This window comes from Coregonus lavaretus, assembly GCF_964263955.1.
Source record: "Coregonus lavaretus genome assembly, chromosome: 13".
Lineage (NCBI taxonomy): Eukaryota > Metazoa > Chordata > Actinopteri > Salmoniformes > Salmonidae > Coregonus > Coregonus lavaretus.
The window spans coordinates 9,019,392-9,030,778 of NC_140000.1; the positions used below are offsets into that span (position 1 = coordinate 9,019,392).

General features: G+C 44.4%; 1 protein-coding gene across 2 annotated transcripts; it reads left to right on the forward strand.

Annotated features, from left to right (window-relative positions):
• Positions 1-136: 136 nt before the first annotated feature.
• Positions 137-9,473, forward strand: dbpb (D site albumin promoter binding protein b). Of its 2 annotated transcripts, none has more exons than XM_084175780.1 (5): positions 137-702; positions 976-1,243; positions 3,360-3,824; positions 6,354-6,619; positions 6,752-9,473. In XM_084175780.1, exons 2-5 carry the CDS (start codon positions 1,051-1,053, stop codon positions 6,965-6,967), a joined length of 1,140 nt encoding a protein of 379 aa, XP_084031906.1. In that variant the 5' UTR covers positions 137-702; positions 976-1,050; the 3' UTR covers positions 6,968-9,473. The 2 variants fall into 2 exon arrangements, with proteins under 2 accessions (XP_084031906.1, XP_084031905.1); XM_084175779.1 differs by having other exon boundaries at positions 613-702; positions 6,354-6,634; positions 6,752-8,610.
• Positions 9,474-11,387: the final 1,914 nt, after the last annotated feature.

Consider the following 11,387-nt stretch of genomic DNA (forward strand, 5'->3'; position numbering starts at 1 on the left):
TGCGTGGCGTGCCCCCTCGAGGTGTGGCACGAGGGGGGTTGTGTGTTGTGTCATGCATATTGAACAAATAAGCCAATCATGCCTTCTCTCGCGCCTTGCCCTATGAGTTGTGACGTCACGTGAACTGCCCGTGTTCATTCCAGCTGAGAAGACAGCCGTCGCGCAGCTCAAATCCAAGCCCGTGCCTCAGTACATTGGCTACAAAAAGTACGCGGGGGAAAAGAGGAGCCCCCCCCCACCCCATCCAGAAAGAACGACAGAGAGACAGGAAAGCCGAAAGAAGAAAGTAATACAGCTTGTCACCCGACCAATAGCGCGCGTACTCAGCCTTCTCCGCTTCTCGCTCTTCATTATTTGTTTATTTGGCATTTTGGAGCAGGATATTCTTTTTCCTTCCTTCGAGTTTCATTTAGATCATATCGTCATTTTTTTTTGGTGTTGATCAACTCAGGATATTTTTTCGACAACAATTTATTGATCTCCAGCTCGGATTTTATTTTGTCCACCTTTGAATTGACCATGGGCACCAGTCATACTCAATTAGTTTGACGTTTACCACTGGTTTCTATTGGAGAATAACATCTTGATCTGAACCGAGGAATTAAAATAATATAGTGCTGCAACAAATCGACTGGAATACTGTCTATGAGAATGATACAACAGTGGATCTAAGAACACTTCATAGCCTAAATAGAGGGAAAGGTAAGAAAATGTTTATTGACATTCAAAACAAATAAAAGGGACATGTTTTGCAAATATTGCATGTTATTATTAGGCTACACTCTGGTATGCTGAGCCTTGGAATCATAATTAAATGTTCTCATATCTTGTCGAGATATGCACTCACATATGCATTTTATATTATTTCAACAAGTTTGTAATGTCATATCAAATCACAGACTGTTCATTGCACCTGGTTTGTACCCAATTCTAACTATAATATATGTTAATTCAATATTCTCGTTCATTGAATAGCGGTGATCAATCTGCCAGTCATCTCGACTCCGCCTGCGCCCAAGGATCCTAATCAATAACCAGGTCCGGCCAACAATGTCCAGGCAGCTCACCCAGCTCCTGACCCCGGACCTCCCAGCCGGCGCTAGCCCGCAGTTCGGGAATTGCAACCAGTCTGGTGGCTCTATCAGCGGTGGACACCTCAACTCCATGACTAGTTTGAAATCCCTCCTGCAGCATCCGATGAAGGGAGACCGTGCAAGTGTCAAAGACTGCTGCGACGTTAAAGGTGAGAAGATAACTTTGATTTCATTTGATTGTTACATTGTTATTATGCTGTTACAACTGACGGCTCTACAGTGCAACAATGTTGCTGATGGAGTTTGCTGCACTTATGCTAACAGACACTGCATGCCTATGTCGTTTTTTGTTATTTTGCATATTTTGTAACTGACAGTCATTGAAATCATATCTACCAGTCTCCATTGCCTGTGACATGCATTGAAATCATATCTACCAGTCTCCATTGCCTGTGACATTAATTGAAATCATATCTACCAGTCTCCATTGCCTGCCTGTCTCCATTGAGTACAGTACAGTGAAGACAGCTGTGTTCACCTGCATAACTTAATATCTGGCCCTGCCATTGTCACACACACATGACATGACACATGCACCACTGTCTGACTTGTTGTTTGGAAACTAAACAGAGAATGTATACTGGTGTGGTGCTTCAATACAGAACTAAGCTCTGAATAATGATTAATGATTGACATTCTGCAACTAACACACACCATAGGATATACATGATGGTGGAAGTTGACCTTTAGAACTGATTCAGGGTCAGTTTTGTATTTTTACTTCTGATAATACTGGTCAGAACCACAATAGGGAAACTTTGTCTCAGAACAGAACTTACACTCTTAGAAAAAAAGGTGCTATTTAGAACCTAAAAGGGTACTTCGGCTGTCGCTATAGGAGAACCCTTTGAATAACTATTTTTGGTTCCAGGTAGAACCCTTTTGGGTTCAATGTATAATTTTTTTTTTTACAGAGGGTTCTACCTGGAACCCAAAAGGGTTCTACCTGGAACCAAAACAGGTTCTCCTATGGGGACAGCCGAAGAACCATTTTGGAACCCTTGTTTCTAAGAGTTTAGGATCAAATGCTCTTTGGAAAATGTTAATTGAATCCAACCACTCCTATAGTATAGAGCAGTAAACCAGAAAGGAAATTATCAGTAATCCTGTTCAAATCAGCTATAAGTGACTCTGTTGAGCTTCACAATCAACGTTGAGATACTTTTGGATGATTTGGACATGCTAATATCGGTCCCATGACTTGAATAGGATTTGTGCCACAAATGCTAAAACATTAGCATGTGGAAACAGTGCCAGGGAAACTAAACCAATGCATGAACTGCTGTCATACCTTATCCATAGACAGTTTAAAGGGTATGGAAACCAATATGCCATTATCCCTGTAACACGTTATTACGTGGTCATTAGATGTAACAAATACTTTTATCCAAACACAAAGGTCACTCACTGTCCAATTATGACCCTCAAATGTCCAATAGAATGATGGTGCCATCCCACGTTGCACTCTGCTGTGAGCTGAGCATGATGTTCTCATATGGATTATAATCTCCGCCCCTCCAATCCCCTGGCATAGTTTTAGATTAGCATGCAGATTAAGATGACGTCTTTTGGTATAATATCTGACATGCTAAACAGTACCAGCCAGACCTGTGGTATGGATGCCTATATTCACAAATTAATCTGTCTCACCAAATATAGACATAGACATACATAGATTTAGTAAAAATCATATTGCTTTTCATCCAGCATTCTCATTTTGATTCTTGTGCAGTTTAGTGTATGACCATCTGTTACGGTCTGACTGAAGCATTCATTGGTGTTTGTGCGCATAGCAGTGCAGCTGATGCATCCAACTGTCACACCATTCCACAGATATCCATCTATCTCTCAGTCTCTGTTGAGTTGACGCATCTATAGTGGAATTGTGCCTCTGGACCTCAACAGCCATGAGGCTTGGGCCATAGAGGCCTCTTGTCTCATTGACTTAAATGAAATAGGTTTACAAGAACGCCTACAGCTTTGGACGTAAGATAATTATATCCTGTCATATGACCCTAAAAAAGTCCCCCCAAATAACTAAAAAGCAAAGAGTGTAGACAGAAGAAACCCTATGAGGAACCAGACTTGAGGGAGTGGATCTAGTGGGATACCATAACACTAACATTTCAATTATCCCAAAACCACCTCTGACAGCACCCAGGGTCAAACATTTGATGCGACAACAACAACTCCCGTGATGTCCCAACCCCTGTCCATCTGTTACTAACCAACATCCTCCATTTTGTCTCCCTCCCACCATCACAGACAAAGACAGAACCATCACAGACATGGATGAGGACTCCATGGGTGGCGGGAACGGCGGCTGCAACATGCGTACCGGCAGCAGCGGGGTGAGCAGCAGTAACGGCTGTGGCAGTGGAGGAGGAGGTGGAGGATCAGGTGGAGGATTTAACCAGTCTGCGTTCCTGGGACCCCTCCTGTGGGAGAGGACCCTGCCGGTGGAAGGAGGCCTCTTCCAGCTGCAGTACATGGACCTGGAGGAGTTCCTCACAGAGAACGGCATGGGCGGTGTCCACGGACAAAACAGTTCCAGTACAGCCCAGATCCCGTCCCAGAGTTCCCAGTCGGCGGTGCCCAATCAGAGTTCCCAGTGCCCCCCCTCATCGCCCCCACCCTGCTCTTCAGCCTCCTCCTCGTCATCCTCATCTTCCCCATCGCTCATCGGCCTGGAGGTGGCCCAATCCAACATGCAGGGAGGACTTGACTATGGTGAGTTACCTGAACCGGGTGTAGGAGGAGGGGAGGGCAACATGCAGGGATTTCTGTGGTGATTTTATCCCATGGAATATGATACGGAACAGTGTACATCTGTTTATTGTACACATCTTCAATAGGACAATGGGGAGAGGGGTGGAGGTTGAGACGGTTTATGGTGATTCTATGGAAAGGGATTGTGGGGGTGGTGGGGGGTTGGTGAATGTATCACAGTGTATCGTTGTTTACATGGTATCAACAATGTATTCAGTGGTCCAGTTTGGCCAAATGTAGCAAGGATTATGGTGCCATGTTGTTTTGGCCTTGTAGAGAGGCAACTAGATGAATGACTAAAATGAAGGTTCAGTGGTATGTCAGATACCATGGTGACCCTGTATCAATACAGGACGTCCATGTCCTTAGAGAGAAGGCTGTAGAGTCTGCACAGAGTTATCATGTGATTCAGCTCTTTAAGTTGTCCTCAGTCCTCATATTGAACTCCTCCTATGGTGACCAAGCATCATTTTCTTAGGAGCCAAATGGAATCCCTTAACGCTGAGTTAACTTGACAGAGAGTGAACAACAAGGAGGGGTTGAGAAAACAATGAGAGGAATTTCCTGTAGGCTACAAACTACCCTTCACACTGAGCTAGGTTTAACATTTAGGCTGCCTGAGAGAAAGAGAGGAGTGACATTTGACAAATTAATCTCACAGCACTGACAAAGGGGTTTGGTTTGGTCGGTTTTATGTTAAATTCAGGTCCAACCAGCCATTTACAGAACACTAAGTTCTTACTGTACACAGGGAGATCGAGCAAGAGATAAGGAGGGGAGGGAGAAGAAGGAGGTGAGTGTAGTGAGTGTTTGTGATCGCGTGTCTTTAAATCTCTCCCCAACTCACACGCTACAGCAATGTGCACGTGCAGCGTCCCTTCACGTGCCGAGGCTGTGAGCACTGGAGCAAGAGAACGAGAGAGGCAGGGCCAAGCGGAGGACTGGGAGGAGCGGAGAGGCACACCAGGGTGGGAGGGAGAGCGAGAGAGAGTGAGGGAGGGAGGGAGGGAAGGAGGGGGAGGAAGAGGTTCCCATTGCCTGCTGATACTGAAGTTCAAATGGAATGTTTGAATGCAGAAGAGAGCGATTGAGTACAGAGAGAGTCATGATTAAGATATGGTGCCATACAGTAGATAGGGAATGTCAGTAGCCATTGTATTTAACCCTTCATACACTGGTTGTTTCTTCGCTGCATTTCAGTTGTATTCCAATGTCACATCTCACAATAATGCACGTTAGCCAGTTTAGACATTAGTTAAATACAACGCACTCACATTTATCAATACAAATCAGATATTTATGTAAAAGAAGCATTGATGAAGCCAAAATTGATATTGCGGGTTGGATGTTGTGTTTGTTACATAGTCGTTACAGTGTAACACAAATTATGAAGCAAGACAGGAGAACGTATCTGTAATGATCTGATTTGAGTTTTCATTCAGACACCTGACCATTGACTTAACCCGAGGTGGGTGTAGTGTAGGCTGTGTTCTGATTGTGTTCTCTTAAAGGAGGAAGAGGAAGAGGAAAAGGCTGTTTGGAGTCTTTATGATAGGAAATTCAAGGTGTTATGTGCATTAGGCCGTAAGGGGGTGAGTGAGCTCTATAGAACTCAGGGAACTGACTTCAAGGGGTGGGGTGACGGTTGTATAACAGTTTTAAAAACATTTCAAGAAAACGGTCTAAACCAGCCTTATAGGAGTCTGGGAATGTTGATAATAATATTAAACCATAATTGAAATATATACTCTTACTAAAAGGGTGATATTGAATGTTTATACACAAGATAAATTGAGAAAAGTGTTCTTGCATATGCAAAGTTCCCATTTGAGTTCAATTTGGCCATGATAATTTATTCAAATTGAAGTGAAACGGCCGCTCACACAGAAATCCAGCACCTGAAACAGATAGTTGGGAAGACATTGGGCTGTAGATTTCACACTTGAAAGCAGGGAGAAAAACGTTTGTGTTTATTAGTTTCTCAGAGCAGAAAGTGGGCTCCCTTCCACCACCTGGTGGACAGGGACTGTAACTGCAGCCTAACAGCTCTACAGCTCTTTTACTTAACTTACATTTACATTTACATTTTAGTCATTTAGCAGACGCTCTTATCCAGAGCGACTTACAGTTAGTGAATACATATTTTTTTATACTGGCCCCCCGTGGGAATCGAACACACAACCCTGGCGTTGCAAACGCCATGCTCTATCAACTGAGCTACATCCCTGCCGGCCATTCCCTCCCCTACCCTGGATGACGCTGGGCCAATTGTGCGCCGCCCATGAGTCTCCCGGTCGCGGCCGGCTGCGACAGAGCCTGGATTCTAACCAGGATCTCTAGTGGCACAGTTAGCACTGCGATGCAGTTCCTTAGACCACTGCTGTGTGTTATTGCTTTCTGGTGGATCTGAGAGGTCATGTATCTACATGGAATCACCTGGTTCATATAAAGGTTTAATAAGAAAAGAACAACCGATTCTCTCTCTTTCAGGAGGCAGTCAGTCGAGCATGAATGACGACTGCGGCTCGCCCGGCTCCTCTGTCTCCTCTTCGTCCTGCACTCCTCTCATGACGCCCACATCCAACGGGCCAGACGTGATGGGTGGCTTTGAACCCGACGCGGCCGACGTGGCGCTGTCCAGCGTGCCCGGCCAGGACGCCTTCGACCCCCGCAGACACCGCTTCAGTGAGGACGAACTCAAACCACAGCCCATGATCAAGAAGGCCCGCAAGATGCTGGTGCCAGCAGACCTCAAGGTTGGTAGTCAGAGAGTAGGTAGAAGTATTAAGAGTTGGTAGAAGTTGTCCCTGACCTCTGGTCCAGGGTCAGATCATTTTCTACAAGGTAATGTCAGTAGCACTATATCTAACGGTGTCTCCCTCTTTCAGGATGATAAGTACTGGTCCCGGCGGTGTAAGAACAACGAGGCAGCCAAGCGTTCTCGTGACGCACGGCGCTTGAAGGAAAACCAGATCTCGGTCCGCGCCGCCTTCCTGGAGAGAGAGAACCAGGCACTCAGACAGGAAGTGGCTGACATGAGGAAGGAGCTCGGTCGCTGCCGCAACATTCTCAACAAATATGAGAATCGCCATGGAGACCAGTGAAGAAGAGGAGGAGAAAGAGAAGGAACTGATGGGTAGAATGGGGCGACATGATGATGATGACAATGATGATGATGATGAATGTATGAGACGATGAGAAGGGTGATATAAAGAAGCTCAGGTGTCACATTTTGATGATGTCAGAGTGGGCAGGGTTAAAGGTTAGGGACAGGGAGGATTGTTGCCCCTTTAGACGAAAGAAGAAAAGACGTGACTTTGAGGATTTTGATATCGGAGAATTGTATATTTTTATATTACTGAAATAAGGCTAGAGGGGGAGCAAATTTTGGAAATAATTTTTGTATATTTTCTATATGAATGGGAAAGATGTAAGATATGGAGGGCTATGACAAAATATCTTTTTAAAGTAGATTGATATAGGAGATGCTATTTTAGAGGTGGTCAGGTGTTAGACAGGGATTCAGAGTCAGGGACTGGGAGGCGAGGCGGCCATTTTAAACTGTAAAATAGAGAGCAAAATGATTTTAAAATTGTACAGTTCAACATTTCTTTGTGGATTTTACTCAAGCACTTAATTTGTTTTCTTTGTTGTGTTTCTAAATGATGGGGTTTAGGCTGAAATGGCAAGAAAGTGAAAGAGGGAGAGAGAGAGAGAGAGAAATGGGAGAAACACTATTAACCCAGCACAATCTTCAGCACTTGTCCTGTGTTTGTGCTTGTAAATAACAAGTCAATCATATTGTCACAACTTTTGCAACCTTTACTAACAGTTTGGACTGTTTAGTAGTTGTCTAGATGTCTGGGCTTTGGTGCAACAGCTCTCACATTTGATTATAGCTGCACTATCTTCTCTGTCATATAGAGAATTGTATTATGTGACCCTAAGACAAGCAGGGCATTCAATGACACTACAGCTAATGGATGGGGCGACTGTTAGTTTTTATTATGTATACTATGAACTCATATTGCTGAGCCCTTGGCCATCTCTCCCGCTCGCTCTCTTTCTGTCACTTTTTGTCATTTTGGATTGCTGTCAGTTCTAACTGCTGGGTTGGTAGGATTTTTTAGTTGTTCTGTTGCCCCAGGTTACAGTGGACCTTTTTGATCTTCTCTGCGTTGTGATGTTTTCTTCCTTCCTATGTTTTTTTTATCGAATTGATCCAATCCCAGCACCGTTAATGTCACTTACAACCAATCCCGAAAAGGCTACTTTTACCTTTAACCAATCCCAACAACCGGTCTCTGTGGTTGTAGATTGTATACATAATACCACAATGTCTTCACACCCTCCTAAATAGTCCACAAACTACCCAGGAAAAAGCACACTTGTGTTACTGTACTATATTAATGATTTTAGTTAGCATTCTTATATTATTGGTAGAAGAGAAATATTGTCTATATTGAATATACCAGTTTGTTTATTTTACATAGGTATATGCTAAGTGTGAATGTTGCAGAGATTAGATGCGTGTATGACTGCGTATATGCAAATGTATTCCAGGAGATGGGGTTTGTGGTAGGGTGTCATGTCAAATTATACCCTATTCCCCCCTATACCTAGGGAATAGGTTATAATTTGAGATTATGCTATTATTACTCTCTTCGTTGATCGGAATGGTGTTAAATTCTCAGATTTCTGGGACTAATAAAAAAGCCAAAATTAAAAATGTTGATTTATTAAGGTTGTTGATACTTTCTGTCATTTTTCCGGCATTTCTGTGTTGTTGAGCATCGTCTTAGTATCCACATAGTGTCATGGTTCACGACGGACTCACTAAACCCAGGGGAGAAAAAGGTCCCAGTCAACCCAGTGATAGTGTTCTTCTTTTCCTCAACGACCATGTTATAAATAACTACCATTACTATTATTATTGTTATTATTATGATGATTGTTACCCCCTTTTAATGTTGCCGTTATATATAATTGAATGATTTTATTTCTTTGGATGAACATGATCTGTTGCGTTTTGAAGCATCTTTGATCTCAAGCTACCCTCACAGAGAAACTTTTCAGAAATGCATCCTTGTTTTTATGTCACTTCCTGCCCTGCACCATGTACATCCTGTTTTGGCCCCTCGAGGTCCACTGGTTTATTCATAACCCCTACGGACAGTTTCTATCCGGACTTCTCTGAAACACAGTTTCCAGAGGATGGCGGCCATCTTGGTTTCTCTGTTGATCATGGATTCCACAATCTCGCTGGCTCATCTCATACCTGGAGAATGACAGTGGTAGAATCCCATTCACTTCTGACTGTACAGGTCTGTTCAGTTCTCTAGCTGTGTATAGACTATGCACACTAGCCACAGTTTTCCTCTTGGTTTTCTGCAGCCTATTTTCACCTCAGTGACTGTACGTATGCTCTCCCAACTGGATGTTGTTCCTAATCTCCCTGACGTGGATGATGATAATTCTTATAGTGACTTTTATTGAACTACAACTACCCATCTGCACCAGTGGTGTCCACTGTTCCAGCCCACTCAGTGCTGGTAATGGGGATGTAGTCAAACTTTCCCGAAAACACAAATAAAAGATTGTTCTTACTTACTGCTTGTCTGTTTTCTTTATATTTACTCACATTTTACATTGACATTTTAGTTATTTAGCAGACACTCTTATTCAGAGCGACTTACATGAGTGCATTCATCTTAAGATACACTATATAGACAAAAGTATGTGGACACCCCTTCAAATTAGTGGATTCGGCTATTTCAGCCACACCCGTTGCTGACAGGTGTATAAAAATGAGCACACAACCATGCAATCTCCATAGACAAACATTGGCAGTAGAATGGCCTTACTGAAGAGCTCAGTGACTTTCAACGTGGCACCGTCATAGGATGCCACCTTTCCAACAAGTCAGTTCGTCAAATTTCTCCCCTGCTAGAGCTGTCCCGGTCAATTGTAAGTCCTGTTATTGTGAAGTGGAAAGGTCTAGGAGCAACAACAGCTCAGCCGCGAAGTGGTAGGCCACACAAGCTCACAGAATGGGTCTGCTGAGTGCTGAAGCGTGTAGCGCGTAAAAATCGTCTGTCCTCGGTTGCAACACTCACTACCGAGTTCCAAACTGCCTCTGGAAGCAATGTCAGCACAAGAACTGTTCGTCGGGAGCTTCATTAAATGGGTTTCCATGGCCGAGCAGCCGCACACAAGCCTAAGATCACCATTCGCAATGCCAAGCATCGGCTGGAGTGTTGTAAAGCTGGAGCAGTGGAAACGCGTTCTCTGGAGTGAGGAATCATCTTCACCATCTGGCAGTCCGACGGACAAATCTGGGTTTGGCGGATGCCAGGAGAACGCTACCTGCCCCAATGCATAGTGCCAATTGTAAAGTTTAGTGGAGGTGGAATAATGGTCTGGGGCTGTTTGGGTGGCAAGGGTGGGTGGTTGTGTATTTAGGTGGCTTAAGGTGAACTAGATGTTTGTGGCTTAAAGGAAAGCAAGTATTTTATCAGTGTTAATAGCATTGTTTGTAATCATAAAGTGCTTTGAAAGGCTGGTCATGGCACACATCAACTCCATCATCCAAGTCACCCTAAAAACCCACTCCAATTTGCATACTGCCTCAACAGATCTACAGATGATACCATTTCAGTTGTACACACTGCCCTGTCCCACATGGGTGTTCATCGACTACAGCTAAGTGTTCAACACCATAGTGCCCTCATCACCAAGCTCGGGACCCTGGGACTGAACACCTCCCTCTGCAACTGGATCCTGGAATTCCTGACGGGCTACCCCCATGTGGTGAGAGTAGGTAACAACACCTCCACCACGCTGACCCTCAGGACACGCTGCCAGGACAACAACCTCTCCCTCAACATCAGCAAGACCAAGGAGTTGATTGTGGACTACAGGAAACAGGGGGGCCACCCACATCAACAGGGCTGTAGTGGACAGGGTCAAGAGCTTCAAGTTCCTCTTTGTCCACATCACTGAGGACTTAACATGGTCCCCTCACACCAGCACAGTTGTGAAGAAGGCACTGCAGTGCCTCTTCTCCCACAGAAGGCTGAAACGATTTGGCATGGCCCCTCAGATCACAAGGAACTTTTACAACTGGTTGTAGAACTGTCTGGTATGGCAACTGCACCGCCCTCGACCGGAAGGCCCTACAGAGGGTGGTACAGACGGCCCAGTGTATCATTGGGGGCGAGCTCCCAGCCATCCAGGACGTACACTATCTGTCTGAGAAAAGCCCAAAAAATTGTCAAAGACTCCAGCCAACCGAGACATGGGCTGTTCTCCATGCTCACGTCCGGCAGACGGTACCGGTGCATCAAGGCCCAGACCAACAGACTCCTAAACAGCTTCTACCCCCTGGCCATAAGACTGTTAAATGGCTAACAACTACACACCTACACTGCTGCTAAAATCATTATTGATTAGATTTATTACTACCTGCTGCTGTTCATTGATTATTGTTTGCCATTACCATTAGTATTTATCTATTTATCCTGT

Coding starts and splice junctions, on each gene's coding strand:
- dbpb (XM_084175779.1), top strand. CDS start 1,051: ATGTCCAGGCAGCTCACCCAGCTCCTGACCCCGGACCTCCCAGCCGGC. Junction 3,825..6,353: donor GCAGGGAGGACTTGACTATG/GTGAGTTACCTG, acceptor TCTCTCTTTCAG/GAGGCAGTCAGTCGAGCATG. Junction 6,635..6,751: donor TCAAGGTTGGTAGTCAGAGA/GTAGGTAGAAGT, acceptor TCCCTCTTTCAG/GATGATAAGTACTGGTCCCG.